The 27,439-nt window shown below is 44.7% G+C and overlaps 3 protein-coding genes across 7 annotated transcripts in view; 2 read left to right on the plus strand and 1 right to left on the minus strand.

Moving 5' to 3' along the window:
• Window positions 1–3,007, plus strand: part of SYT8 (synaptotagmin 8) — a 30,721-nt gene extending 27,714 nt beyond the window's left edge. For both annotated transcript variants that reach the window (XM_063117120.1, XM_063117119.1), the window contains exons 8-9: window positions 685–818; window positions 2,106–3,007. In XM_063117120.1, the coding sequence (XP_062973190.1) occupies window positions 685–818; window positions 2,106–2,339 (368 nt within the window). In that variant the 3' untranslated portion in view covers window positions 2,340–3,007. The remainder of the gene's footprint in view (window positions 1–684; window positions 819–2,105) is intronic.
• IGF2 (insulin like growth factor 2) overlaps window positions 1–27,439 on the minus strand; it is a 960,921-nt gene that overhangs the window by 281,583 nt on the left and 651,899 nt on the right. The window lies entirely within an intron of this gene.
• On the plus strand, window positions 7,057–26,931 carry LOC134392640 (uncharacterized). 4 transcript variants are annotated; one of them, XM_063117124.1, is made up of 7 exons: window positions 7,057–7,141; window positions 14,113–14,187; window positions 14,630–14,701; window positions 16,344–16,522; window positions 16,817–19,468; window positions 23,884–24,082; window positions 26,898–26,931. In XM_063117124.1, the coding sequence occupies exons 1-5, from the start codon at window positions 7,120–7,122 to the stop codon at window positions 17,660–17,662; spliced, it is 1,194 nt and encodes a 397-aa protein (XP_062973194.1). In that variant the 5' UTR covers window positions 7,057–7,119; the 3' UTR covers window positions 17,663–19,468; window positions 23,884–24,082; window positions 26,898–26,931. The 4 variants fall into 4 exon arrangements, 3 of the variants coding, with proteins under 3 accessions (XP_062973194.1, XP_062973195.1, XP_062973193.1); XM_063117125.1 differs by having other exon boundaries at window positions 16,817–18,484; window positions 19,348–24,082; XM_063117123.1 differs by having other exon boundaries at window positions 16,817–24,082.

Consider the following 27,439-nt stretch of genomic DNA (forward strand, 5'->3'; position numbering starts at 1 on the left):
GTAAATGAAAAAAATCACTGTAAGTCAGCAACTTTTTAAGTGTACAGTTTTGGGAGGAAAGTCTGTGAGTTGGTGGCTGCATTGTATAAACTATGCAGCGCCACTACACAGCCATCATGGAGTATACAGGGCATATAGACAGCCTCCATTATACCACAGTTGGGTGGCAATGATTGGGGATGCAGATCCTCTTTTGGCCAAAGGGCCAAAATCCACTTTGGAAAAGCTCTTGGGGGCCATATTCCACTGGGGCCAAAGACAAAAGTGACAGGGACAACCCCCTCGCTCCAAAACCAGCATATTTTAGCTTAAAGCTCTTACTGCTATTCTAAATCTTTTAGAATAGGGGGGAAACTGTGCAAAAGTTTGGAAACTATCAAATGATTGGTGGTTGGGGAAAAGATGGTGTGGCCATCTGGGGAATCCTGGAAGGCTGGACAGGGACACCTGGAAGGCCAGATGTGGTCCTTGGGCCCTGCTCTATGGGGACAAAATGGCTAGGATTAGTCAGGGAGGCCCAAAGGACTGGGATGCAGTACTAGGAAACACTGGTGGAAAGTTTATGTCGGCAGGAAATGGTCCCATTCTGAATTAAATTGCCTTATAGGAGTCTCACAACTGAAATCCAGAATTAGGTTTTGTCTTCATATTTTCAACTGTCTCTGGCTGTTCCCTCTATCCCAGATCCCTATGTTAAAGTGCAACTTATTCTGAACAAAAAGAAATGGAAGAAAAAGAAGACGAGCATAAAGAAAAATACGTTAAGTCCCTACTTCAATGAGGCGTTCCTTTTTGAAGTGCCCTTCAACTTGATCCAGGTATGTCTTCTGTGTCCAGTGGACACCTGTTTCATGGCATGTGCACATTACTAGGGAATTAGTAGCCAGTGGCTAAAGTGTTGGACTAGGAGTCGGGAGATCCAGGTTCTAGTCCCCACTTGGTCATGGAAACCCACTGGGTGACTTTGGGCCAGTCGCAGACTCTCAGCCCAACCCACCTCACAGGGTTGTTGTTATGAGGATCAAATGGAGAGGAAGAGGATTATGTACGCTGCCTTGGGTTCCTTGGATGAAAAAAATGGGATATAAATGCAATAATAAAATAAATAAATTATGATTATCAATCTAGATGTCTTAGCTTAGAGCCTTTGCAGAGGGTTCTCTAGCTGAGGCCTGCCACAAGAACATCTCTTGTTTATACCTAATTACGCTTGGACGGCCAGAGCTAGCCTTGCTTCCACATCTCTGGTTATCCATCAGAGGCTAACATTCTTTTGTGCACAACAAAATGAACATAAAACCTTAGAAATAAAAGAATCCCAACAACATACTTATCACTAACCACAGTTCGTACTTGCCTTAATGGTACGAATTGGGGCTAGATGAAGTGCCCTTCAGACATTCCTGCTGCATCATGGGAGTTTCTTTTCAGTGGGTTCATCCCATTGCACTGCAATAACAGTTTAAAGGCCTGCCATCATTGGGATGGGGGAACAGATGCAGTTCAATACATATTTACAATACAGTTGTTGCCTGGTTGAGTCTGGGAGGGTGCTGTTGCACTCATGTCCTGCTTATGGTTTCCTGTGGGCAGCTGCTTGGCCACTGTGTGAACAGAATGCGGGATTGATCCAGCATGGCTCTTCTTATGTTCTTAATATGACAGTTGGGTAGTAAGAATAAGCACGACTGGTACTATCAGCAATATGCTGAAGGCCTTTAGTTAATCATTTCAGTATGGCATTAAGCCTATGTACACCAGTTGCTGGGAACATGGGTGGGAGGGAGCTGTTACACCGTGTCCTGCTTGTGGGTTCCTGTTCAACAGCTGGTTGGCCACGGTGTGCTGGACTAGTTGGACCCTTGGTCTGATCCAGCATGGCACTTCTTTTGTTCTTATGAACCCACTGAAAAACAGCCACTGGCCACTGCTGTAACATATAAAAGCCACCACGGTATAGAGGGAGTCTTGTGGGAAAAGAGGGAGGGTGGGAGGGTGTGCTCATGATACATCATGTTTGCCATGTGAAAGCTTCTTTCTGTCTGAAGTTCTTCTCTGTTCTCTCTTCCTTGGCATCCTCAAATTGCTTTGTGTCTTCTTTCTAGAATGTAGACCTGGTGATTTCAGTTTGGGATCATGACAAAATGACCAAAGACGACCAGATTGGGAAGGTGTTCCTTGGCTGCCGAGCTACAGGCAACCAGCTGCGCCATTGGTCAGATATGCTGGCCAATCCCCGCAGGCCAGTAGCACAGTGGCACAGCCTGCAGCCTGTGGAAGATATTGACAAAACCCTGGGGTTGAAGACACGCTTCAAGCTGCCACTGCCCAACAGCTAAACAAGAAGAGCTTCTCCACTGGAGACGGGAACCCATACTGGTTCTTGGACGGAAGGGCGAGATTGCAAAGGAAGAGCCGATAGCACAAGTTCCTATGGAACATCAGGATCAATTAAAGATGTAGTTAAAAGTATTCAGAGCAAGAGAATTAAATATCCCTGGCCACGCAAAGTGCAGTTGTCTCAGGATAACAGGAGTCCTTATGTGACGGGATCACATACGTCTACAATCTGCCATCATGGAATGATTCTACTATTTCAGGTTGATGGGGGAGAGAAGTACGAAAGATGCATAAGATTGTACTTCTGGTACAAGATGTCATGCAAGTTTGGGCTTAAAGTGATGTTATTAACATGTTGTGTGGGAAGGGCAGTGTACAGACTTGCATAGAGCTGGTATTTCCACCAGGCTGAAGGAGGAGAGAAGAAGAACCAGGAAATAAATATAATTGCAGCCATGCTCATTAGCCATGTAAATAATTTAAAAATGATATAGTTCAAGCCATCTAGGCAGCCATGAATAAACTGCTGGTTAAATGCAAAGAAAGAAGTAGATGTCCCTTTCAGATTTGCTGCTAGCTATTTTGGGTAGATTTTTAAAAAGTTTTCCAGATGAGACAAATGTATTAAGCAAGAGTCTGAATAAACTATATTGTTTATCAAGGAAAAGTGCTGCCTCCAATGCAGTTCTATGCGGTTTAATTTTTGCCTCCAGGTGCTTCCAGATGGAAGGCTCCATGCTGCTACCATTCAGAACACATTCTGCAGATATTCCGTATTTTTCTCCTTCATGGATTTAGAGCTTCATCTCATGTACCCATTTCTCTCGAATTATTCCCATAGCATAAAGCTGTCGTTTTTGTTAGCTAAATCACACCCCGGGCGGTGGCACTCCTAAGATCCTTTGCATACCAGGAAAACGGTTTAAGGGGGAGAAATGTAAAAAAATCATAAAAAATCAACGGATGACCCAATCTAATTCAAATTTGGTATGCTTAAAGCCCTCCTTAATATGTATTACTGTGCCAATTTTGATGCCTTTATCTTTAAAACTTACACAGATGTAAGCATTTGTTTAATTTGTACTTTAAACATATCAAATCCTTTTCCTGCGCCCCCAGTGGCCACTTGGACAAAACAAAAGATTCGCTCCTAAAGGGATAGTAAAATACGTTGGTTCTTTTGGCTAAGAAGCACAATTAAAGCAGGATGCATGGGAGTGCTTCACAGTCAAAGCAGATTATAAGCTGGAAAACTTTGGAGTCCTTTGCGCGCAATTCACAGTGATTGCACAGTATAATGCTGGTGTGATGAAGCTATTAATGAGGGAGAAAAAAAGCAGTGGCGGGAAAATACAAGAGGTTTATGAAGGAAAGACGTCATAGTGTGGGGCTCCCATAAACATCTGTGAATGAGGCAAGGGGATGGCGGGATAAAAGACTGATCTGGAAGCACCCTTCTGGTCCTATGTGGTTGTTACAGACTGGGAGCGGGGAGGACTGCCCCTACTGGTAGACCCCTTTTTTCCTCACAAAAGGTTGATCCTGGTCACGTTGAACCTCCTGACACACTTTTCTTTGCCCAGCTGCTTGGGGAATTTTAGCCCTTCTCCCAAGGGCCCTCCCCTTTAGCCCAGCTCTAGGAAAAAAGAAAAAGAAAGGCACTTTGGATTCTTGCCCAAAGCCCAGAACTTAACAGAAACCCTGTGAAAATCCTGAGAACAGTGGCTTTGTAACTGTGAAAAAGGTTTTATTGAGATTTAAAAAAAATAAAAAATAAAATAAACACCCTCAAATGTCCAAATAGAAAAAGAGTTTATTTAGAAAAAGGAGAACACAGGAAGAAAAGGGGAACTCAATATACACAGAATTCCAAATAAAACTAATCTAATTTAGCTAGTTACATGTTAATTACTTGTGCAGAGTCCTGGGTTTCAGTGTAGATACAGGGCTCCTTGCAGAGAGAATGGCCTGAGAGAGACTTTCCTTGGCCTCCTGATTTGATCAAATTAGATGTTGATCAGATCAGGAAGGCAAAGGCTGCAAAGAAAGCCAGACCCTTCATGAATTCTGTTGTCAGTGGTCTAGCCAGCAAATCAGTACTTAGTGGCTGGACCCACCTTCATACTGACTTTACACTACCCCCAAAGTCTATCACATTACTCCCAAAGTCTATCAGGCGCTCTGCAGTTTGCCATGGATGGTTTCCCCTTAGTCCTGCCACCCCCTTCTGACATGTATCCCATGGACTTTTGTGGCACAACACCACTCGTATCCTCGTCGCCATGGAGGGAACTTTACTTTTTCTCACCCTGTTATTGCTACCCCTTTTCTGCGCAATTTTCTTGTTCACAAACTTTTTTTGTTCATTTTTTGGTGTTTCAGAATGCTTTTTTAAAAATTCTGTTGTTCACTAGTGTGCAATTGCGCACATTCACCTGCCAGCTGTTTACTTTCTTTAGTAGTACAGATCACTATCCCCACTGCATATGCTGAAATCCCACTTGTTGATTTCATTCTCTCACTGCATTACAGCTTGAACTGATACTTGTCAGTCCACCCCCTGCTACACACACACACACACACACACACACACACACACACACACACACACTCTTACTTCAGCACTTCCCTTGATCTTACACTGTCCAAAAGTTCCCTTCGGAGCTTTCGGAGTTCGCTGTCAATGGAAAAGCTGAAGTGGAGTCGGAAATGTATAAGGAAATTGACAAGGCGACTATACTACTGTTGACAAGGTGACTACATAGTGGACAGGCGAATCTGCACACTTGCGAAGGAACTGGAAAAACAACAACAACAACTAAGGATTACATTTGTGTATTTCTGAAGCACCGGGAAAAATGGTGAATGCATTCAGGACCTTCCCAAGTCATTTCTGTATTGGTGGAGGGGCGGACATCACTAATAAGGGAGGCTGAAGATGGCACTAGCGAGATTGCAAGGAGCGGCCAGGCTTTTTGCGGCTCTTGCCAAGAGGCCCTGTAGCCCATGCTGAGAAGCTGCTGACAAGCAACGTTGCTGGGTTCGCACATCAAGCAAATCCACCTACAACAACCTAATAACAAGCCATGGGTTCTCAGGTTGGCCTGTGTGTGGTTAACAAACCATGCTGAATTGTCGGGCCTCATGATAATCCATGCTGACATAAATAAGGCTTACAACCCATCCTGGCTTATCATGATGTGCAAACCAGGTCATTGTGTGAAAAAGCTTGCATTTGGGATGTGTATTGGGGAACAAAACAAGTGAGATCAGGCCTATTCAAGCATCCCAGCATGGTGTCAATTTATCAGATGCTGATGGTGAGCTGCTGAGGTGCTTCTAGATAGAATACTTCTTGGGGGGCAATAATTCCCTCTTACATACACAAAATTTGCCACTCCTTGTCATCATAGGCTCCAATCAAACCAGAGGACAACTGGCATTGCAGGGCCAATCTAATGGCATGACCCCACATTGGATTATGAGTACAAAATTGCACACAGCTCTACTCTTTCCCCCCCTGCAACACTGCTGTCTACACTTACAATTAAGCACTAAACTGCACTAAAAGTGGAGGAACTGGGGAATATTGGGAGCTGAAGGAAGTTTTTCTATCTAAACATGCTTAGGATTGAGCCTTTAGTGTTTATAAGTTATATTATTATTATTATTATTATTATTATTATTATTATTATTATTATTATCATTTATATACCACCCCATAGCCGAAGCTCTCTGGGCAGTTTACAAAGATTAAAACAGTGAACATTAAAAACAAATATACAAAATTTAAAAGCATAAAAAGGATAAAACAAGATAATATCCATTTAAAACAGCTATTCTGGGGTCAGTTTAAAAAATTCAGCATATGCTGTTAAATGCCTGGGAGAAAAATCTCGACCTGGCGCCGAAAAGATAGCAATGTTGGTGCCAGGCGAGCCTCGTTGGGGAGAACGTTCCATAATCAACCATCACTTCAAACTGTGCCTGAAAGAACAAGTGTAGCCAGTGTCATTGATGCACCTCTGATGCAATATAATCCCAATGTTCTCAGCTATGAGGGCTGCAGCACGCTGCATTATGGGGACTGTGAGCAGGATGTGTCTGATCCTTATTGCTCGCTGGGTTGGATATCATAGCAAGAATGGAAGGCAGCAGGGAGCAACAAATAATTCTATACTTGGAATTTCTTCTCTTTGGGGCCAGCAACAAATCAGTACACCCACTGTGACACAAATGAAGGTAATCTATTTTTATGATTACCCTGTACTGGCTGAGTGAATCTGTGGCTTATATCCCTAGAACTTCAACAGCCACCACCACCATCAAGTCAATATTGCAGCAATTGAGAGAGCTTGATCCTTCATACTACTAAGTTGTCAGGTAGTCAAGTGTAGTAGCCTTACACTTCTCCATCTTGCCCATACCTGATGCTTTTTCCAGCTATCCCTGCATGGTTTATTACTCACAAATTGACTAGTAAGGTATTAAACACACCCTCTCTTCCTATCTATATTTGTGTAACAAACTAGCAAAGACCTTCTGTTTCTGGATGTGAAGCAGTGACGTGTGGCATCATATAGAGAGAGCAGTATCTTGGATACCCAAAGTCAGCAGTGGTCAGCCAATCGCAGTCAGCCCTGAGGAGGAGGAGGAGACCCTTCATAAATGACTGAGGCTGCTTTCCTCTTTGGTTTATTCAAGCAGCCTGGCAGAAGCAGCAAACTGACAAGTGTTATCAACAAGGAAGCAAAGTAAAAAGCAGCTGATTGGTGCTGCATGCTCTTGCTTTTGAAACTAGGTAAGTGTCATTCTTTGATTTTTCCCTTTATTTATTCTTGCTCGGGTCCCTGAAGAAAATCCTGCAGACTTTAAGGAATCTGTGTGACCCATTTCATTATAAGAAAAAGGCAAAATTCCACGTTGGGCATAAATGAGAAAAGGAATTAAAAATAAAATTGCCATAATCACACTGCCCTTATACAAACCTATGGTGCGACCCCACTGTGTAATGAAATACTGTATATAGTTCTGTTCACCACACCTAAAAAGAATATTGTAGAGCTGGGGAAAGTGCAGAAAAGGGCAACCCAAATGATCAAGAGGCTGAAGCAACTCCCCTATGAAGAAATCTTATGCTTTTATCTTTTTATAATATCTAAATGTCTCCCTTTGTTATTAGACTTTGAACTATGCCCAAGGATATTGAATGTTTTGGCTGGCCCTCAGCCTGAACTCCAGGATTCCTGTCTAAATGAAAGCACAATTCAGGAGTTCAATCCGAACAAAATTAAACCTTTTTTAAATCTTTATGATTTCAGTTCTGTTTACAATGGACAGGGTGCAATTGTATGCAACTCCTACAACTACACACATTCCCATGGGGAATACTGGAAGTTGCAGGACCTATTTCTGTTTAAACATGCATAGGGTTGCACCACTATGTACTTAACTTTGGCTGAACTGTTTTTGTACCTTCTGTTGTCACCTCCATTAATAAGTGAGACAGGCAACTGTCAATGTTGCCCAGTTATCAGTATAAAATAAATGTGGTACCAAAAAATTAAAAATAATAATTAGATAATGGGGAGGGCAATCATATGCCCCCTAGAAAGTGTCTGGGTGGCCATACGATTTTTCAAACTCTGAGGCTGGAGATAGTGCTCTGATCTCGGACCCAGGAGACTGAGCTCATTGCCCCTGGCAGCCGGTGTGGAGAGAACCACGTCTGCTGCCTCTGCAATCTCAGAAATGTGAGCTCAAGGAGGAGGGAAAGGGGGCGTACTAGTAGGTGGTGAGGGGGCATATCTTACGCCCCAATCCCAACCGTCTCCAGCCTCCTTCCCTTCCCCTCCCTGATGCCTCAGCGAAATGCTGTGCGGAAATGCCTATTTAGCTAAATTGCAGAGCAGGAGGCACAGTGCACCTCCCACTCTTCTTTGGATACTTGTAATTCTCTAGGTTTGGTGGCTTACGAGTATCAAGGGTGGATCCAATGGGAGTGCATCTTAAAAATGCATTTTCCTACAACCCTGAAAGCATATTTTTACTTTTACACATCATAAATGTGCAGATGTTTATCACACAAGGAAACAACATAACATTCAGAATTTTAAAATTGAGCAGCACATACTAAAAAAGTTGTGAGATTGTGTGTGTGTGTGTGTGTGTGTGTCTTTTAATGTGATGGCATTTTTGTTATGCAGATTGGCATGACTGCCATCAATACAAATTTGGTACACTTCTATAATCTGTACACATATCAAGAGCCAAGGTCCTGCACCTACCAAATAACCAATTTGGCTATTTCATTTCGTTGTAGAGATTCCAGGTATTCCCTCAATCAGTGGGGCAAAACAAGTAGGATCTCAAAGGGTTTATTGCAGTTACATTACAGGGTATCTATCTAAGCCCATTGATTTAATTATTTTAATTATTAAATACAGAATTGGGAACTAGGTCTCTAGTGTCTTGTTCAGCAATTCCTTTCTGCAAAAAGAAGTGACCCTTCTATAGCTAAAAAGCAAACCACCACCAAAGAGCCATGTGATACTTTATGCTATAAGTCTGCAGAACTAAACAGCAATGGAACAGCATTCCATGAACTCAAATGGCAATAGAATGCAAAAAGAACAGACTGAAGATTCAAGGAAAGTTTAAATCTATGCAACAGAAGCACAGTGTAACAATAATTGTAGCAATAATTAGTGAAAACCACAGACTTCAACCCTAACAATCCAAGCCATTTTTATTCGAGTCAATTGTGTTAAATGGGGCTTACTCCTGGGTAAGTGTACACAACCTAGGTACACTTTCTTCTAGATATGAGTAAGGAGCTCATTGGGACTTACTTCTGAGTAAATGTGCTTAGATTTTTACCTTGTTGGTTTTGTGTAATTTAAAACATAGTTATTACTGGTCCTTCTTTCAAAAGGATGCCTTTCTTTTACACACACAGACGCTCTAAAGCAGCGTTCCCTAACTTATTGCTCTCCAGATGTGATGGCTGGCTGGGGCATACTGGGACTTATCCACCACATCTGGAGGGCAGGAAGTTACCAAAGGCTGCTCTACTCTCACGAAAGCAACAGAGAAGCCCCCTCGCTCTGCTTAGTTTCGTCTGCGTAACACCTCGTAATAAAAACTCAACCAGAGTCATTTTTGTCGCTATAGCGGAGAATTTGCAATTTACAGAGTTTCTAAAAAATATGAACGGAGGCAACCCGGCTGCAGCCTCTTTTATAAGAGCTGAGATAAGGATTGAAAAAGCACAATTCCGTGCAAATTTGGACAGAAAAAAACCCCTACAATGGGTGGCTAGGGCATGCTGGGAGTTGTAGGACTTGTTTCTGTCTAACGTGCATAAGATTGCACACATTTAAAAAAAACATGACGCCGAAATCCTGGTGAGAGCTACTACTGCGATTATACCGTTTACAGCATAATCGTATTTTTATTTTCTTTTAATTTATTTATTTTATTTACTGTACTTTTTAAAACCGCCAATAACCCAAGTTCTCCGGGCGGTGTCCACTCAGAAGTCAACCCTCCTGAGTTCAATGGGACTTACTTCTAGGTAGGTGCAGGGTTGTATCTTTGGCCATCAGAAGCAAACGGGTTCCAGCGGAGGAGGCCCGCGCGGGCCTCAAAGACTACATTTCCCACCCTTCCCTTGCACCGTCCTCCCAGACCCCTCTTTCCCTCCCGACGGCTCGTGTTTCTGGGAGGAGATGGCTAGAAAGTGCCGCAAGTCCGCGGGGAAGGGGTCGCGTGGTTCGGGGTTCCTGGCCTGCAGGTGCAGCCCGGGGCGATCCCCCAGCGCTGCCGCTGGAACTTCAGTCGAAACTTTCCCCAGCTTTCCGGAAGAGCAGGGCGCGACTTCCCGATCTGCGCGCCTATCGGCACGGAAGAAAGGAAACTCCGACGCCGGCTCCGGGTGGGTGTGCGTCCGGGCGGCCGAAGAGGGGCTGCCCTGGAGGAGCGGATGGCGCCGTGGTGATGGGGGCAGAATCGTTGTGCAAACTTCCAACTCGGCCCCCTGCAAAAAGGCTTGCAAGGCTGCTTCCTTGGACACGACGAAGGGTTCTCGCTTTTGAAGGGCCAAAACAGACATTACTTTACCTGTGTGTCTTCTACCAGTTCTGTCTTCTTTGCATTTTTACTCTAGAGTAAAAATTAACCCTGTGCCTGTTTGGTGCATTCTCTTCCCCTTCCTATTGTTTTATTATGATTTTATTAGAATGTAAGCCTATGCGGCAGGGTTTTGCTATTTTATTGTTTTACTCTGTACAGCACCATGTACACTGATGGCGCTATATAAATAAATAATAATAATAAATAATAATAATAATAGAGTAGGTTCAGCGTCCTGATCTGGACTGTCCCGTCTGGTGAGGTGGAGATAGGGAGCTTTTAAGAGCCGGATCGCCCCACTGCGCCTGCTCTAGAGTAAAAACGTAAAGAAGACAGAGATGCTAGTAGGCACACAATGAAAGAAATGTCTGCTAAGGCCCCTAGCGAGGCTGGCATGGGGTCAGGCCGGGGAAACCCTTTTTGCGTCTTTTATTGCTTTTATCATTTGCGGTCTCTGAATGGGTCGTCCTTTAACATCTTCCTCTCTCTCTTTCTGTCTGTCTTCGCCCCCTTGCTCTGCTTTATTGTGTGCCGTCATTATTGTGTCTCGTAATCATGGGTGGGGGGGGGGACTTTTGCTTTTGTCTCTTCCAGCTCTACCCTCCCTCTTCCCTCCTCAACTCTCCTTAGGAAAAGAATTCTATAAGGGGCAAAGGGGAGTTCAGGGAGTCAGTGGTCCAGTTAGGGCTGGATCTTGGGGTCAATGTCCAGGGTCCTGCAGGCCCCGGAGGGAGGGACTCCAAGAGAGCAGCAGGTGATGGGGGCAGCAGAAGCAAACTCCATTTTATTAACTTAGTCCCGATGCTGCTGCTACGATTTCATTGAGTTTAAAATACAAAACTGCACATGCTTAGGGTTTTGGTTTTATGTCAGGGGTGGCAACGGTGTTTTTCTAACATATAAGGAATGTCGAAGCAGTTGTAAAGCATGGCTATCTATAAGACCATTAAGTCCAGGGGGTAAAATTACGTGGCTGCACCGTTTCAGGAAGTACATGTGTGTGGCAGCTGAGCCCCCTATAACTAGGGAAACATGGCTTTGCTGAATCAGATCAAGGTCCAGGTCGTTCCTGTCCACAGGTGTGGCCAGTCAGATGCCCCTGGTACTCTCCAAATAAGTGATGGCCTTCCTTCATTGTTTGGTTCCAGTCTCTGGTAATCAGAGCTGTACTGCCTCTCTGATCATGTTCCGGTTGGTGTGGGCATGTGTCAACATCATTTACGATGTGCTAATTTATGTCTGTGATGAAGGGTGATTTAATATCATTGTGAGATTGTATCCTAACCTTAATACCAGATGGTGCTTAAATATATAAGGCAGAAAAGCCTACATTGTGTACAGAAAGTTGGAACATAGCGGAAGGAGGAAGAACAGATAGTATATTGATTCTGGATTATGACGATATTTTCTCGCTCATTCACACAACATCCTCTCCTATGCTGACAGATTTACGGCGTCTACTTCAGCCTTCCCCAACCTGGTGCCCTCAAGATGTGGCTGGCTAGGGGAGATGCTGGGCGATGTAGTGCAACACATCTGGAGGGCACCAGGTTGAGGGAAGGTGGCTTGTGTTTTAACTCATGAACATAAGAAGTACCCTGCTGGAACTGACCAAGGGCCTAGCTAATCCAACATCCTGTTTCCTGCATGAGGGATTATTTTGCCTGACCATTGGTCAATATTTTTGCTCCCTCCTGATTGTGTGGCAGATCTGCTACAGTCTTATGATTTTAATTTTAAATGTGCTATAGCTTGCGAATTGTTCTTAATCCATGATGTTAACTGCATTCCATGCTTTATAGTGGACAAATCTTATAAGAAATGAGCAAACAATGCCAGGTGCCTAAAAATGTGTTTTTAAATATCTGAAAACCTACCTAGACCTAGGCTGGATTCAGCATCGGGTGTAGGAGCGGAGGGCGGGGGAGAAGCTTGCCCTGTGAGTAGGAAAACCCGCTCAGCTCCATATAGGTATGTATATAACCATAGAGCAGCCTTCTCCCATCTTGCTACCCTCCAGATGTATTGGACTATAACTGTTCTCACCCCAGCCAGTGTGCCGTGGTTGATGGGACTTGTAGCCAAACACATCTGGAGGGCACTAGGGGCATGTCTACATGAAGAGTTTGCCCTGGGGTGGCTTCGCAGTAGCAGCACGTCATCTACATGACGCAGTTGCCATTGTGAAGCCATCCAGGGGCAAACCCTGGAAACTCTGTTCCAAAAAAGTCAGGCACTTACCCCGACTTTTTGGGCAGCGGAGCCCATGGTGCCCCATGATTAGTCTCCATGAGCGGCCCCGTACCTGTAAAAGTAATTTTAAAAAAATGGGGGGAAGGAGAGGAACGGGGTCGTCCCTCTCCCCTTTTTAATTTTTTTTATTATTAGCTGTAACTCCGCAGCTGCACAGATACAAATACCGTATTTCTTCGATTCTAAGACGCCATCGATTGTAAGACACACACTAATTTCAGTATCACCAACAGAAAATCAGCTTTGATTCTAAGAAATAATAAACGCACCCGCGATTCTAAGACACACCCCGTTTTTAGAGATGTTTATATGGGGAAAAAAGCGCGTCTTCGAATCGAAGAAATAGGGTAATAAAAATAAAAAGAAATGGTAGGGGGGAGGAACAGGCAGCCAGAGGGAGTACAGGTGGTTCGCCCCGAGTCCCTGCCCCCTCTCCTCGCGTCCTCCTCCAGTTACTTCATTACTCCCCCCCCCCGTTTTTTATTATCTATATCTGCAAGTGCGGACTTGCGTTCCTTCCTGTGCAGATGCGGGAGCAATGCACCTCGCAGCGCCAAAGTAAAGCCGTGAAGACAGGGGCCAAGTTGGAGAAAGCTGTTATAGAGACTTGGCTGAGCATAGCTGCATGGCAGGGGCACTCTGAGATGCTGACCTGATCACCAGGCAGTTTACCTTCACCGCCTATTTATTTATTCAATTAATTATATCACCTTTCTATCATGTGATGCCCAAGGCAATGGATCGCAGCCTCAAAGCACCCAACCACTACCTTGATTGATTGATTATTTATTTATTTATTTCTTGCATTTCTATACCGCCCAATAGCCGGAGCTCTCTGGGCGGTTCACAAAAATTGATGGTTGCTTTCCAACTTTTGTAGAGTCCAGAGCACAGAAGTCCAAACAAATCCATAACAATGGCTTTTTAAAATGTGTTCATTGTTCATGTTGGTTGGGGCCAGTGAATTAGTACTGTATCAGCTTTTCTAACTTGAAAACTATTTTTTTTTAAAAAAAAAAAAGTTCAGCATTTTCAACAGGGACTTTCAAATACGAAATTCATGCTTTCTTCTAACTTGGGAGTGGGGGAGAAAGATTTGGTCCACTTTTCTGTTTAGATTTGGTTTGACTCCTTGCAAACAACATGCTTTTTCTTGACTGAGCCTCCAAAAATGTTGACACTTGGAAAGCCCATATCGAGGGTCTGAACTTGTTTTTATTCAGAATGTACACTCTAGTGGTTTCATCACAATCCTTCAAACAGTTTTGCAGATGAGCGTGCTATTCCACTTTTCTTTCTCCCGGCGGACTAGATCTTCCATGATCTGCTATAAATCTGAGCTGTCATCGCGTAGGTGTTTAAACCATCTGTTCTTCCATATTTCAGATTTGGATACCATGGAGTCGGCAGCAGGCACAATGCTGAACAAAAGATGTGATTCCAGAAAAAATGGGGTTACAGGTAAGTAAGAGAAGGGAGAATATTCCTTGCAAGCCAAACTCTATAGGTGCTTGCAAAAGGCTGCTAATTCAAAAGCCTCTTATTTATTTCAATATTTTTCTATGTTCTGTGCTGTTTCTTTGACCCAGTTTGCACCTCATCAATAGGTAACAAACTGTGTGTTGTTGAAAATGCAGTGGGTGTGAGCATATATATGTCGACTCAGAAGTAAGCACCCCTGAGTCCAATGGGACTTACCTCCAGATACATATTCTTTGTTGTGCCTCAGTTTTGTGGTTCATAGGCGAACTGAGGACCATAAGTAGGTGATGGGAAAGGGGATCTGTTGACCATCTGTTATGTGCACCAGCTTTTGACATGTGCTTTTATTTTTGTCTTCTGGTGAGCCTAATCAGCTGCCACGACATTCCTTGTTAACATGCATTTTTCTCTCCATTTTCAGGCTTGCTTACAAGGCGCCTTTGGAAGGCCTTGCATCTGTCTTCCCCCATGGCTCTTTCCCAGCGCTGTACAGGTAAGGGAAGGCTGTGAGACGTTTAAAGATACTCTCTACCCCTTGTAGTTTTCTCCTGTGGCTATCTACTGAATCTGAATCCCAGGCTGTAATGAAGAGCAGGGAACTTTGAACAATACGGCGATGACATTTTGCTCTGTATATGATGCAGAAGGCTTTTTGGGGAACTGATTTTACCCAAAAGTCTTTCTTCCTTTTAGAAAGACAATAGCCACATTTTGCAAGACATAGTAAAAATCTCTTTATCTGGACCCACCTTGCCTTTATCTGGGTTTTTTTTGGTTTGCAGACTTTGTTTCTGTGTGGTAGGGCAGATTTCCTGGGCCAGAAGAGAGCTAAAACATAAATTCCCCTGCCAAGCCTTTCCAGTTCTTGCGTCTGCAGCCCACTCCAACGAGTGATCTTTGAGAAAATGGAGAGCAGCTGCTCCCCTTGCCCACTCCTCTCTTTCCATCCCACCCTTTGCATCACAGCCTGTTCCCTCCTCACCTTTTCCCCGCTTCCACCACACCCATTAACCATGGGGACCATAGCACAGAGGTGAAGCACACATTTGCATGTAGAAGATCCCAGTCTCCATCCTCGGCTTCTCCATTCAAAAGGCTCAGGTAGCAAATGATGGGAAAGACTCCCTACCTGAGACCCTGAAGAGTCACTGCCAGTCAAGAGTAATCTATACTGGGCTAAATGGACCAATAGTCAGCCTCCTATATTCCTGCCTGGATTCTACTCCCACCCTTTCTCAATACGAGGCATTTTTTTCCTTCTGTCTCTCCATTTTCTACTGAAAAAAGCACCTGGCGAGGTGGGAGTGAATCCTTTATGCTGCCATGCCTTGGAAAACTTCCCGTGATGTCATGGTCACAGAAGAATAACTTAAAGATTGTACATGTTTTCTGTTTTGTCTGACTCCAAATAAATTCTCTGGACAGGCATAGAAATGTGATCTTCATTCTGCATCAAGCAGTTAATAACTTAGAAGGAAGGCTGGTTGGCTGGTTGGTCCTTTGTCCCATGGGATGAAAAAGATGCCATTTAGCTTGTCCTCATTAATCAGGATGGCAGGCCCCGTGACCTGTTGGCATTCAAAACACCAATGCCATTGGTGGCATTCAGTCTATCCTAGTCAATCAGGCCCACAGATGCAGGATTCTCCTGGATGTCGTTACCATCATGCATGTCACAATTTTCCTTCGAGGAACTCAGAATGGTGCGATGTGGCATTTATTGCACGTGGAATATTCAGAGATGCTGGTGAACGTGCATTCGGTCCCTCGGTGTGCTGCTTTTCCTTTCTGTCCTGCGGCAGAAGGGTAGTTGTGAAATGGCTTCAGTTGCCTTCCGCAACCTATCGCCCTTCAGATGTGTTGGACTGCAACACCCCCATTCCCATGCCATTGCTTGGGATGATGGGAATCGTAGTCCAACACTTCTGGGGGGTGCCAGGTCGAGGAAGGCTAGACTGCGGCAGGCATTCACTTGCTTTTGTTATCTGATGCTGTTTTTTCCTTGGAAGATGGGAGAACAAGTGAAGTCAGTTCTCAAAGACACGTTTGGTATATTCATGGGATGTCACATATCTGTGTTGAAGGGAGATATTTCACAAACACCCTTTCCTGGTGGGATTCTCCTGTTCATGCAGGTTCTTGCCCAAACTTGATGATGAACAAGAACGAAGCGCTGGAGCAAAAGAGCAGCAGAGAAGCCTCTTCCAGATCCCAGTCAATGACGAAGGCTCACCGGGCACTGTGTTTATCTCTCTCATCAGAGAGTGCCAGGCAGTACCACGGCCTGGTGTCTCCAGAGAATCTTGATGCACAGGTGAGCAAAGGTCTAGAGATGCCTGTGATCAAAACCTGGGTTGAGAATCCATGAGATGGATAGCAGGCCACGTTGGCCTGTTCATGGATCCAGTAGTATGTAATTGTCCAAAGCAACCTCTCCCAATCTAGTGTCCTCCGGATGTGATGGACTACAATTCCCATGAGCCTCGGCCAGCATGGCCGATGGTCAAGAATGCTGGGAGTTGCCATCCAAAACATCCCAGAGGGCACCAAGCCGGGGAAGGCTAGTCTGAAGCAGCAGGAAATTAACTGGTGGCTTCTCTTTTCATAGATGAAGCAAGCCCACAGCAGTGGGGCAGCCAGCAGCACAGGTTCGCTGGAGCGGGCATCTTTGTTCTGTGCTTCTGCCTCCAGGTCCTTGTCCAAATCCACCATGCCCAAGCCAGGGGATTCCCTGTCCAAGCCCCCGTCTTCCATCCGGTCTGCCTTGTTTTCTCCATTGCTGCGGAGCAACAACAGCCTTGAATCTGATTCCAGCCCCTTGTCTGCTTTTGGCTCCAAGAAGTGCCGCCATGGGAATCTGAAATCAAGGGCCTCCGGGGAGGCGAAGCCAGGGGGCGGACAGGGCTTCAGCGCCTCTGAGCCGGTCATCAGCAAGGTAACAGACTGCATCTACGTGGGGAACCTCCACGCAGCTTACAGCGGGCGGGCGCTGTGCAAGAACAACATCGACAGCATCATCGACATGAGCAGCTTGCCCGGGGACTACAGGCTGAGCTTCATCCCCTGCACCTGCGGCCGGGGACCCCAGCACAGCTGGCCCCGCCTCAAGGTGTACCTCCAGGGGCCCTTGGAGGAGGACTGCCCGTCTCTGCAGCAGCCGTGCTTCTGGGACATCAACGAGTGCATTGAAGCCTCTCTGGAGAAAAGGAAGCGGGTGCTGATTCACTGCAGGGACGGCTACTCCTTGGCTCCCACCTGTGTCATCCAGTACCTGATGGTCAAGCACCACATGAGGCTGCTGGCTGCTTATGAGTTGGTCAGGGCCAGGTACCCCGTGAACATCCAGGAATGCCACCGCAACCTGCTGGTGGGTTTGGAGAGAGCTCTGTGGCCAGGAGAGGTGGACGTGGAGTGCTTTAAACAGGCCATGTCGAGGAAAGTGGCGTGGACGTAGGGCCAGGCTAGAAGGTGGCAGTTCCGGGCATTTAAAGCAGGAGCGCAGAACCACTTTCAGCCTGGGGGGTCGCGTTCCAGCGGTGCATGGGGCCGGAGAGGTGAAAGGGGTGGGGCCGAAAATGCAAATACTACCAGCATATTTGAGCTTAAATCTCTTGCTGCCAGTAACGAAGCCTTAGCAGAAGCATTTCAACTATTTAGAATTGGGGGGATGGGTGGGGACTGCATGAAAGCCAGGAAACCATCAAATGATGGGTGGTTGGTGGAAAGGGGGAAGGGCCATCTGGGGAATCCCAGAGGGCTGGATGGTTTTGCATCCCTGGCTTAAACCCAGAATGGCCTCAATCATGTAGAAAGAGCAGGGAGCAGGTGGGCTGGCAGTGGGGAAGCCTCCCCTGTCTCCCAGCACATGTTTTTGCATTTAGTAAGCTGCAGGCAGCGGGAGGTTCCTGTGTTGTTCATCCACACACTCTTTGTGCTTTTAATATTGAACTCCACCTTCGCTTTGTCTGAGGCATTCCATGTTTAAACCCATGGAAGTCCTGCTGTCGTGTCTAGTTTGGTCCTTTGAGAAGATACAACGGAATACAATATTATACTATAAGGTACTATAAGGTTCCATGTTGGCACTGAAATGCAGCCTGAGCCTGTTCCACAAAGCCATAAGTTTCTACGTCCATTCTGGTGTTTTTGAATATAAAGGAGCTGCCGTATACCATGTGAGATTGTTGGTCCATCCTCAACTAGAAGGTTCTTTTGCAGCCCGGCTCCTTGAAATCCTCCAGTGAGAGATGCTAAGGATTGACTTTATACATGCAAAGTATGTGCTTTATGTTGGAACTATGGCCAGGGTTGTGTGTACTCTGTGCTTAAAAGGTGCATTTACCCTGCAATGTTTACTATTTTTCATGTGTGTTTACTATTTTTCATGGGGAAGGACAAGGAGCTATACTGGGCACTGAAGCTACACCCCCTAATTAATGGTGATCACCGTGATCTTATTCAGCAGCTCTTCTGATTTCTGAAGTTGTCAGGGCTGGGCCACAGGCAACAGTCCATGGTGATCCAGGACACTGGAACCTGACACCATGTGACAAGTCAGTTGTCAGGGCCCAAGAATAACCAAGAATATGCTAGTGTTCAGGAAGACCTCGTTGTCTGAGCATGGCTCAACTGGAACAGAACATCCTCTTATACTCCTTCCTGTTCAGGAGGAACCAATGACCAACCTGGGTGGGTGGAGTGAGTCCAGGGCCTAAGGGAACTTCACTCAGAAACTGCCACCTGCAGTTTAGTGGTTCATCACATGGGGAACTGAACATAGATCCATCAGCTCCTGAGACAAGTTAACCAGGCACTGCCCAGACACTTCAAAGCACATCTCTGCAATCATAACGGCTATAAAGTTGCTTTTTTAAATAAATAAAGAAATCTTTATTTTCTCAGGAAGTTAAATTATGCATCCCATACTGCAATCTGTGGCTTTTCCGTGCTCCCAAGAAATCACAATTTGCACCATGCTCTTATGGCTTCTCACTTAATGTTGAATATACATACAAGTTCCTTAAGGGTATTTCCAGACAGAGGGCTCCTAACACTACTTCTTCTGCTGTAACCTAGAAGCAGAATTGCAGTTGACCCTCCACAGTTCAATGGATCTGTTGCTTTTCTTTTTTCTTTTAGGTGTGTGCATCTTGCTATGTTCCATCCACATAAGTGGGGGCAACATAGTCATTTGGGCAGTGTTGTCTCGTTCTCCCACCCCTCATTGTCACCACTTCCTTCTGACACTGAGGCTTCTCAGGTATTTTTGTCCTGTGTGTGTGTCTATGTGTGTGATTCGCAGCTTTGGGTGCAGGTGTGTGTGAAGTTCAATAAACCTTTGTAATCTTTGGTAAACAAATGTCTTCTGCAGCAGCGGCACTCTCTGCCTGGCTGAGATACCTGTGTGTGTGTGTGTGTGATTGGTGGCATGGAATGACCAATGTCTGTGAAGCTGGCACCCTTTCCTGCCAAAAATGTCAGATAAAACATCCTTTGTGGGGGCTGCTGCTGCTGGAACTCAAATAAGCGGCCATGTATCCCAAATTGCCACTGAGACTGCTACTGCTTCAGCATGTGGAGGAGAAGACCCCGGCACAGAACGCTGGCGCACCAATTCAGTCCTGTCTGGTTAGGAGGCGAAAGTGACGTTTCAACCCCAAATGCAAAGCAGGTTGCTGCAAGGGAGAGAGCAGGGAAGAGAAAGGGAAGAAGCTGCCAAGTGGAAAAGGAGGGATGTACTTGCCGTGGCTGCTGCTGCTTCCATCTTCATTCAATTGGGAAAGTTTTTTGGGGTAGAAGCAGCAGCAAAACCCCTTCATCCTGTATCACCATCTCCTCTAACTCGTCTTCATGCGCCCCAGGCATTGGGAGGGATAAATGGGCAGCCACTACTGCGCTCAACACTACTCCTGTCCATGTTACCTTTAAAAAAATGTTTAGTTGTGCTATTCCAGCAGAGTGCAATTGTGATTATTATTATTATTTTAAAGAATGCCTGCGGACAAAGTAAGCCCCACGCAAATACATAGGCGTTGTGCAGTGCTCCTATTCATTTCCTCCTTCACAGACGTTCTGCACTAAGAAATAAGACGGGAAAGGGGGGATGCAGGAGGAGGATGAACCTCTGTAAAATTCCATGAATGAGGCCAGGCAGTTCCACAATAAAAGTCTGGTCTGGAAACACCTTTCATTGCATGAGGCAAGTGGTTCTCTGTGGTAATGTAGCCTGTTCCCATAGCTCTAAAGGTGGCAGCTCAGCCCTTAGAAGAGGAATGGTAGGCCTCTCTCATTTTGTCAATGAAATCTTGCGGTTGTAACACTGGACTAGAATGTTTAAAGAGATGGTCTCAACAGAAGACTTTAGCTACAGTGAGGTGCGAGTTTGTAAAATCCTGATATGCGTGTAAAAGTCTTTGTATGTCAGGGATGGATAGAGGCATCCGAGAAGAAGGATGTTGTCAATAGCAGGATTTAAATTTGGTGCTTGAAAATACCAGATTCTATGAGTGGAATAAAGTAGGTATTTAATATTTATTCATTTCTTTTTCCTGGCTGTAATTTTTCTTGTTTCAGTGTTTGAACATTTGTTAGGAACTCTGGCCAATGGTGTCCATAGTGGGCTGATACAGATAATGGAGTTGCTACATGCATACTCAGATTTTACTGAGGTATGTTTGTGGAGACTGGAATAGGGGGAATGAGTTGGCCTCTAAACTTTATTCCATAGCACCTGCAAAAGGCAGTGAGTTTTTGCTCATTTCAGAAGTTCATTAAATTTACTAAAGTGGGGGAGATTCAAAGAGGGAGGAAAAACAAATATAAATATCACCAACAAGGGTTGTATCCAATGTTAGTCTTTCTTAGAATAGACCCATTGAAATGAATGGAACTTAAGTTAAAAAACTAACATTGGGTACAACCCAATATAACATAAATTAATAAATAATACCATATATAATGGGCAGTATCCAATGCTGCCCTTGTGCTAGCTAGTGGGAATAATGGCTAGTGTAATGGGAAACTTGTGCTTGATAGTGCAACTAGAAACTAGCCCAAACTAGCGTTTCCAGAACAGGAAAAGTCAGGTTCCGGAAATGCTTATTTGAGCTAGTTTCTGGTTGCGCTATTCAGTGCTGGTTTCCCATTGCATTAGCAGTCATTCCTCCTAGTGTAATGTGGTTGGCGTTGGTAGACTGCCAGTGTTGGATACTGTCCAATATATTATACGTATTACAAAATAACTCAATAAAATTAGACAAAATTGCTTCAAGGTCCTCTTCCTTGCCCCTCTATTGAAAAAAGAGCTAGTTCAAGTGTCAATAAAGAACACAAATCTACTTTTTGACTCTACCAGTCAGAAGCGTTTGGAATTCTAATGCAGCCGGAGCAACACAATCGGAAAGATTTGGGCTCCTGTTGTTGCTCCAACTCTAATTCAGCATCGTTTCCTGACACCATTTGAACGGCAAAGGAAACAGAATCCTTCCTTTTCTCTGCCTTCACCACTACCCAGAGAAATAGACAGAACCCACCCTATTTGTGGGTGCAGGGCCCTTGATTCGGTTTTTTTTTTAAAAAAACGTATCCCATGCTAGCATCCTAATCTGGATTAGGGCAGTGCACCTACTCATGAGTAAACATGAAAAGACAGCTGCTAGACACAAGTTTAAAACAATGCCTGCTTTAGCCCAGAATTATTCTGTAGCTAATCTTTGAGATCCTTCTATTAGTTTTCCTGATTTCTACACAAATAGCCCTGCTTTTTTTTCTGTGCTACTCTGAAGTCCTATTGAGTTAAATAGAATTTACTCCCTAGAAGGTGCAGAGGATTGCAGCCCCATCAAAGTGAATGCACTTTAACTTCATTGCGCTGCTGGCTCCTGTTCTTGTTCTGTCGCTTTCAACAAGGCTCTGTTGTAATTGACTCGCTATAGCCCAAGCAAGCTTTGCAGGTTGCTTGGGCTGCAGTTCTGCCAGCAGGTGGCAACAGGAAACTGCCTTCCCAATATGACAAGCTGTGTAAGAGCTGGGAAGTCCCTCTGGGTTTCAAACTTCCCTGCTGCCAATGTGAAACCACGCGCTTGGCTAAGCCGCACCACATCCACTACCCAAACAAGCTCCTTTCTCCCCTTTGCACTGTCCTCTCTCAGCAGGGCCTGCAGCACTTTCCCCAGCTGCTGGTACAGGAAGTTGCGGTAGTACTCCGCCTGTTTGCATCTAGTGGGGTAGTTACTGATTAACAAAGAGGCCTGTGATGACTTCATTTTTGCCTTTAAAATCCAGTTGAACTGGAGCTGCCGCTGTATAGATGGGGGATTGGTGCAAAAGCGAGCTTATTGCAACCTGGTTTTAAATGTTGAAAATGAATTGAAGGCTGCTCCTTCATTCTAGAGCAGCATGGAGCTCTATGGAGCAGACTGGTCCCCTCCAGATGGGCTGGACAACTCCCAGCGTGATAGCTGAGGGTGATGAGATGTCTGTCTGGAGGGTGACTGCTCTGTTGAATGTAAGAGGTACCCTTTACTTCTGCATATACAGACTCCTTAAAACAGAAGCCTTTCCGTCATGTGCACTCTATAATTCTCTCCATAAGTGTGCAACGCAAACTCTCCATGGAAGCTGGGCCTGAGTGTAATAGGAATAGCACACCTTCCCCCGGCAACAACGTGTGTACAAACACTTAACGGGGAAGGGAGTCCTTGGCTTCTGAGGCAACCTCAGAGATCCAGCAAGCTGAAAAATTGCACATGAGCCTCTAGGGCCTGGGACTTGTGGGAGAAACCCCTTAACAGGCACAGGAAATCGCGTTAATAGCCAGACTGGAGCTACTCTGGAGCCAAAGGGAACTTCCAGATGGAGGGCTCCCATCAAAAGGCTTTGTTCGGCTCTTCCGACTTAACAGAGTTATCATAGTAATAAAAAAGATGGAAGAAGCAGTGGGAGAACATGGGAAGATATCATATGGATCCTCTATACAATTCTGTGAATGAGACCGGGCAGTTGCAAGATAAGAGCCTCGTCGGGGAGCACCATAAGAAGACATTGAAATATTTTGGGTACCTTCCAGATGGCTCAACATGCTGGACACCAGAGCACCTGGAAGAAGTGGAAGGGATGGTGGAAATCAGCCAAATTCCAGATACTTCTATATATGCACAGGCCTATTACTTCTTTTGTATACTTTGAGTGCATATGACCTCTTAATCTGGCCTATGCTCCACTCTGCGAATGTTCCCACAATCTTAAGGTGCTATCTATGTATGTTTAGACGAGAAAAAAAGTATTACAACTTTTGGCTGGGGCATGCTGGGAGTTGTAGGACTTTTCTGGCTGGCTGGGGCATGCTGGGAGTTGTAGGACCTTTTTGTCTTTTTGCATAGCGATGTGGGTTTAATTGCTGAGATGGCCCTTAACGAGACAGGCCTCTCTTGTTTGTAAGCATTCCTGTTGTCCCAAGGGACTGCAGGAGCATGGGGAGTTTCAGCCTTATCCCTACCAAGTTGCCAAATTTCTGTCATTATTAGCCATCCAGCACATTTAAGGAATGATAACCCTGTGCTCGTCAAACCCACTTTAAAATTTTGCCATCAGAGGAATGAGATTTGTTGGAAGTTGCGAGGAGAATTTATAGTTCAGTATTGCCTTGGGGGCTGTAATCCTTCTCTTTGAACTTAGGTTCTGTACCTGCACAGCGTATCGAACATGATGTATTCAATCTGCTGGATGCATTGAGGAAGAGTTGGGGGCCTGAGAGAGAGAACATCCAAAGTCCATTAAACGACTGAGAAGACTTTAAATCCATCTTCCTTGGATATAAATGTGAATAACCAACTTTCATGGGCTTCACGGCTTAAAGCCGCAGCAGATGAATGTGGTATGTATTTCCTTTGTACTGGATTTCTTAAACTATGCCCAATGAGAGTCAGTGGTGTAGTGGGAAAAATGTGGTCTGCAAAAAGCTTGGTTCAAATTCCTGTTCAGTTGTGAAATTTCTCAAGTGGCCTTATTTATTTATTTATTTATTTATTTATTACATTTTTATACCGCCCAATAGCCAAAGCTCTCTGGGCGGTTAGTGGCTACAGAAATGAGCTGAGAGTTAAACTAAACAATACCTTGAAATATGTGGCGTGCAGCCACTTCTGTACTTTTCCCTGCTCAGAAATAAGTGTGAGGAACCCTTTCTGGTACTCAAGCAAGGGGGTAAGGGATGGCTTTAACTCTTTGCCCCTCACTGTGTTCCTGAACTAGATTGGGGATCCCACACCTGAAAATTGTGTAAGGCGGGGAGAGCCCCAAATCACTTTAATCCAGAAGTCTTCTACTCAGATCTTACCTTTGCAATTCAAAGCAATCCTACCTCTGTTGTTTCACTCATGCCCTCCTTGTGGGCTTCCCACAGGCAGCTGGTTGGCCACTTTGTGAACCGAGTGCTGGACTAAATAGGCCTGTGGCCTTAAGTTCGTAACTTTCTAGGTGGTGTTAGGCAAGCTGCTATTTCTCAGCATCGGTTCCCCACGCCCAATACGGAGATGAAAATGCAGACCCACCAGACAGGGTGTTGTGACACTTTTTGTGCAACCTACCTCAAAGGATTGTTGTGAGGATAAAATAGGAAAATCCCATGTGTCCTTGAAGGAAGGACGTGCTACATATTTGATAACTCGATCCAGTAGTATTGGGATCTGGTGCACAAGAAGAATTGGAGACTCCTTGCAAATCTTACCTCTGTTAAAGATGAACAGAAGTTCTGAGGATGTGTATCGCTTCGCATGGGCCTGTGTCACGCCTTCATTTCTTCTGCTTCATTTCCCCTTCTCAATGGCGTGAAATAAATGATTGTGCTCCCTCTGTGTGGCAAACTGTGTTGCCGGCCTCCTCCAAGACTTCTTGAATGTTTCCCAAATTGACTGTGTTCGTTGAGGGCGGTGGTTTGTATTTCTGGACCCTCGCACACCATTGGTCTGAGGAAGCCTCCATGCCCTTAAAGAGAGAATGAGCTTTTTGCTGAGCTGTTTAAGAAACACATTTATACCTCCTCAGTGAGCCAGCTGCCTGTGGCTTGCCAGTCGACCCTATCCTCCTACCAGCGCTGTCTCTTTTTCTTCTTGGGACTTAGGTGAGCCCTTTGCATGTCTCTTATTCACCCCACTTGGTTGTTTAAGAGGGTAAAAGGAAGGCCCAGAAACACTGCAGTCCCTAGATTAATGATGCTTAGCTGCAAGGAAGGATCTATGCTTCACTGTTAAGAAAATAATAATAATAATAATAATAATAATAATAATAATAATGTCCTCTCAGCATCTATCAGTCTTTTCTCTTTGTCTGTCATAATGATTCCATTTCATCTGACATTCTCCTCCCATTCTCTTACTGGTCCCACTATGTAAAAGTGGCTCTCTTAATTCAAGAGCTGAAAAGCTCATCGTTACTCTCCTCAGTTTTAATTCCCATATGTTAAGTACGGAGCCTGGAAGGTTGGATGGTATAAATTTGCAAAACCGGACCTGAACTAAGAGTGCTGCCAATTTCCTTGGCCTGTTGATTCGTAAAACTTGCTCAGATGAGGAAGTAAAGCAGCAGATTTCGCTCTACCGAAAGCAGCTCCTCTGGCATTTAATAAACGTGTGCTTTGTTCAATTGGCATTTTGGGGCTGTAGGGAGCAAAAACTAAAATTGGACTCGTTTAAAGAGAGAAGGGAAAGCGTAATTAATACTTGACTGCTTGGCTTTCTTTGCACTTGCTGGCAAGGATTAAAATGGAGAGGAAGTGTTTTATTTCAGCACGCCCAGGCAGCCCTGCTCTCACAAGGGGTGCACTGTCATTTCTTGCCTGTCAAGCTTTGCTGTTGCTTTTGCCACCTGTGGTGGCCACAATGACCCTCCTCGCGGTCTTCTTGAGTCACTGGGGCTTGAAAAGGCTGCAGCCCAAGGAGACAGCTGCCGCTCGTTTCAAGCCATTTTTAGAAGCACTTTCTTCTGAGTTATGTGATAGGCCCTACACATTTTTCAGGATAAGGTTTCTTTTGGGAGATTTAATCCCTCGTCCTATGCCAGGCTTAACGGACTTCAGTGTTCCAAGGCCAGCAAGGAGACGGTAGTTTGCATGTTCACTAGTGAGAGAAAACGTCACATGTATTTTTAATCAACGTACTATATCTTACAGTATCAGTGCAACGCGCTCCCAAGAAGTCACTGAAATGGGAGTAATCCCTAAATCTATAGACATGCACTGCCCTCGTGAATACACCAACCAGTATGCCAATCAGTATGCATGCACATATTAGAAGAGATGCTACTTATAATAAAATGTAAACTATTGACGAAATCTCAAAGCACGCTTTGTCTCTTGCTATGGGCTGCTGTATGAGATCCCTGCAACTGTTTTAAGCAGATATTGTTTCTAGATGTGTTAAAACTTGGAAGCTTTCTGCAACACTTGAGTGTATAGCTATTTCTCCAGTTGTGATTGAGGACATATTTGGCAACTCTGCATGACTGTGGTAACTGCTTCCCCATTCAACCGAAGTAGGGCAATTTGGAAATAAATACAAGCCACTTTCTATTTTCTGATAAAAGTCGTGACCAACTTTATTTAATCCAAACAATTCATCTATCTATCTATCTATCTATCTATCTATCTATCTATCTATCTATCTATCTATCTATATCTCTTTGCTTTATTGCAGGGCCTCATCAACGAAACCAAGATGTCCGAGTAAGTTACTGTTGTGTTTCTCTTAAAAATATATATATCCTAAGGTTCAAGTATTTTTCTTTCAATCTATTGGTGTTTTTTTTTTAAAGACAGAATGATTTCCTGCACCCCAGTCCATCTAGGGGTACTGCATGGATGGGGAGCTGTGTGTGTAAATGATCCCTCTGTGTGTGAGGCTTCCTTATCCGGTCCACGTGCTGGGTCTTCATACATGGAGTTCATTTCAGAGAGAGAGAGAGAGAGAGAGGAAATTACAATTTTTCTGACCAACTGGATTCTGTCCCTGTTCTGTTCCAGCCAGAGTGGATTGGTGGGATTTGAACCTTTTTGAAATAGTTTATTTATTTATTTATTTATTACACTTATATACCGTCCCCATAGCCAGGGCTCTCTGAGCAGTTTACAGAAATTCTAAAATTTGTGCCATCTGGCCTGCTTTTTGGATCAGGGTGCTTCTGTTGTTTAATCTTTGAAACTAATAATCTTATTTTTCCCCTCCTTTCTTCTTCTGAC

The sequence above is a fragment of the Elgaria multicarinata genome, chromosome 2 (genome assembly GCF_023053635.1).
Source record: "Elgaria multicarinata webbii isolate HBS135686 ecotype San Diego chromosome 2, rElgMul1.1.pri, whole genome shotgun sequence".
NCBI lineage: Eukaryota > Metazoa > Chordata > Lepidosauria > Squamata > Anguidae > Elgaria > Elgaria multicarinata.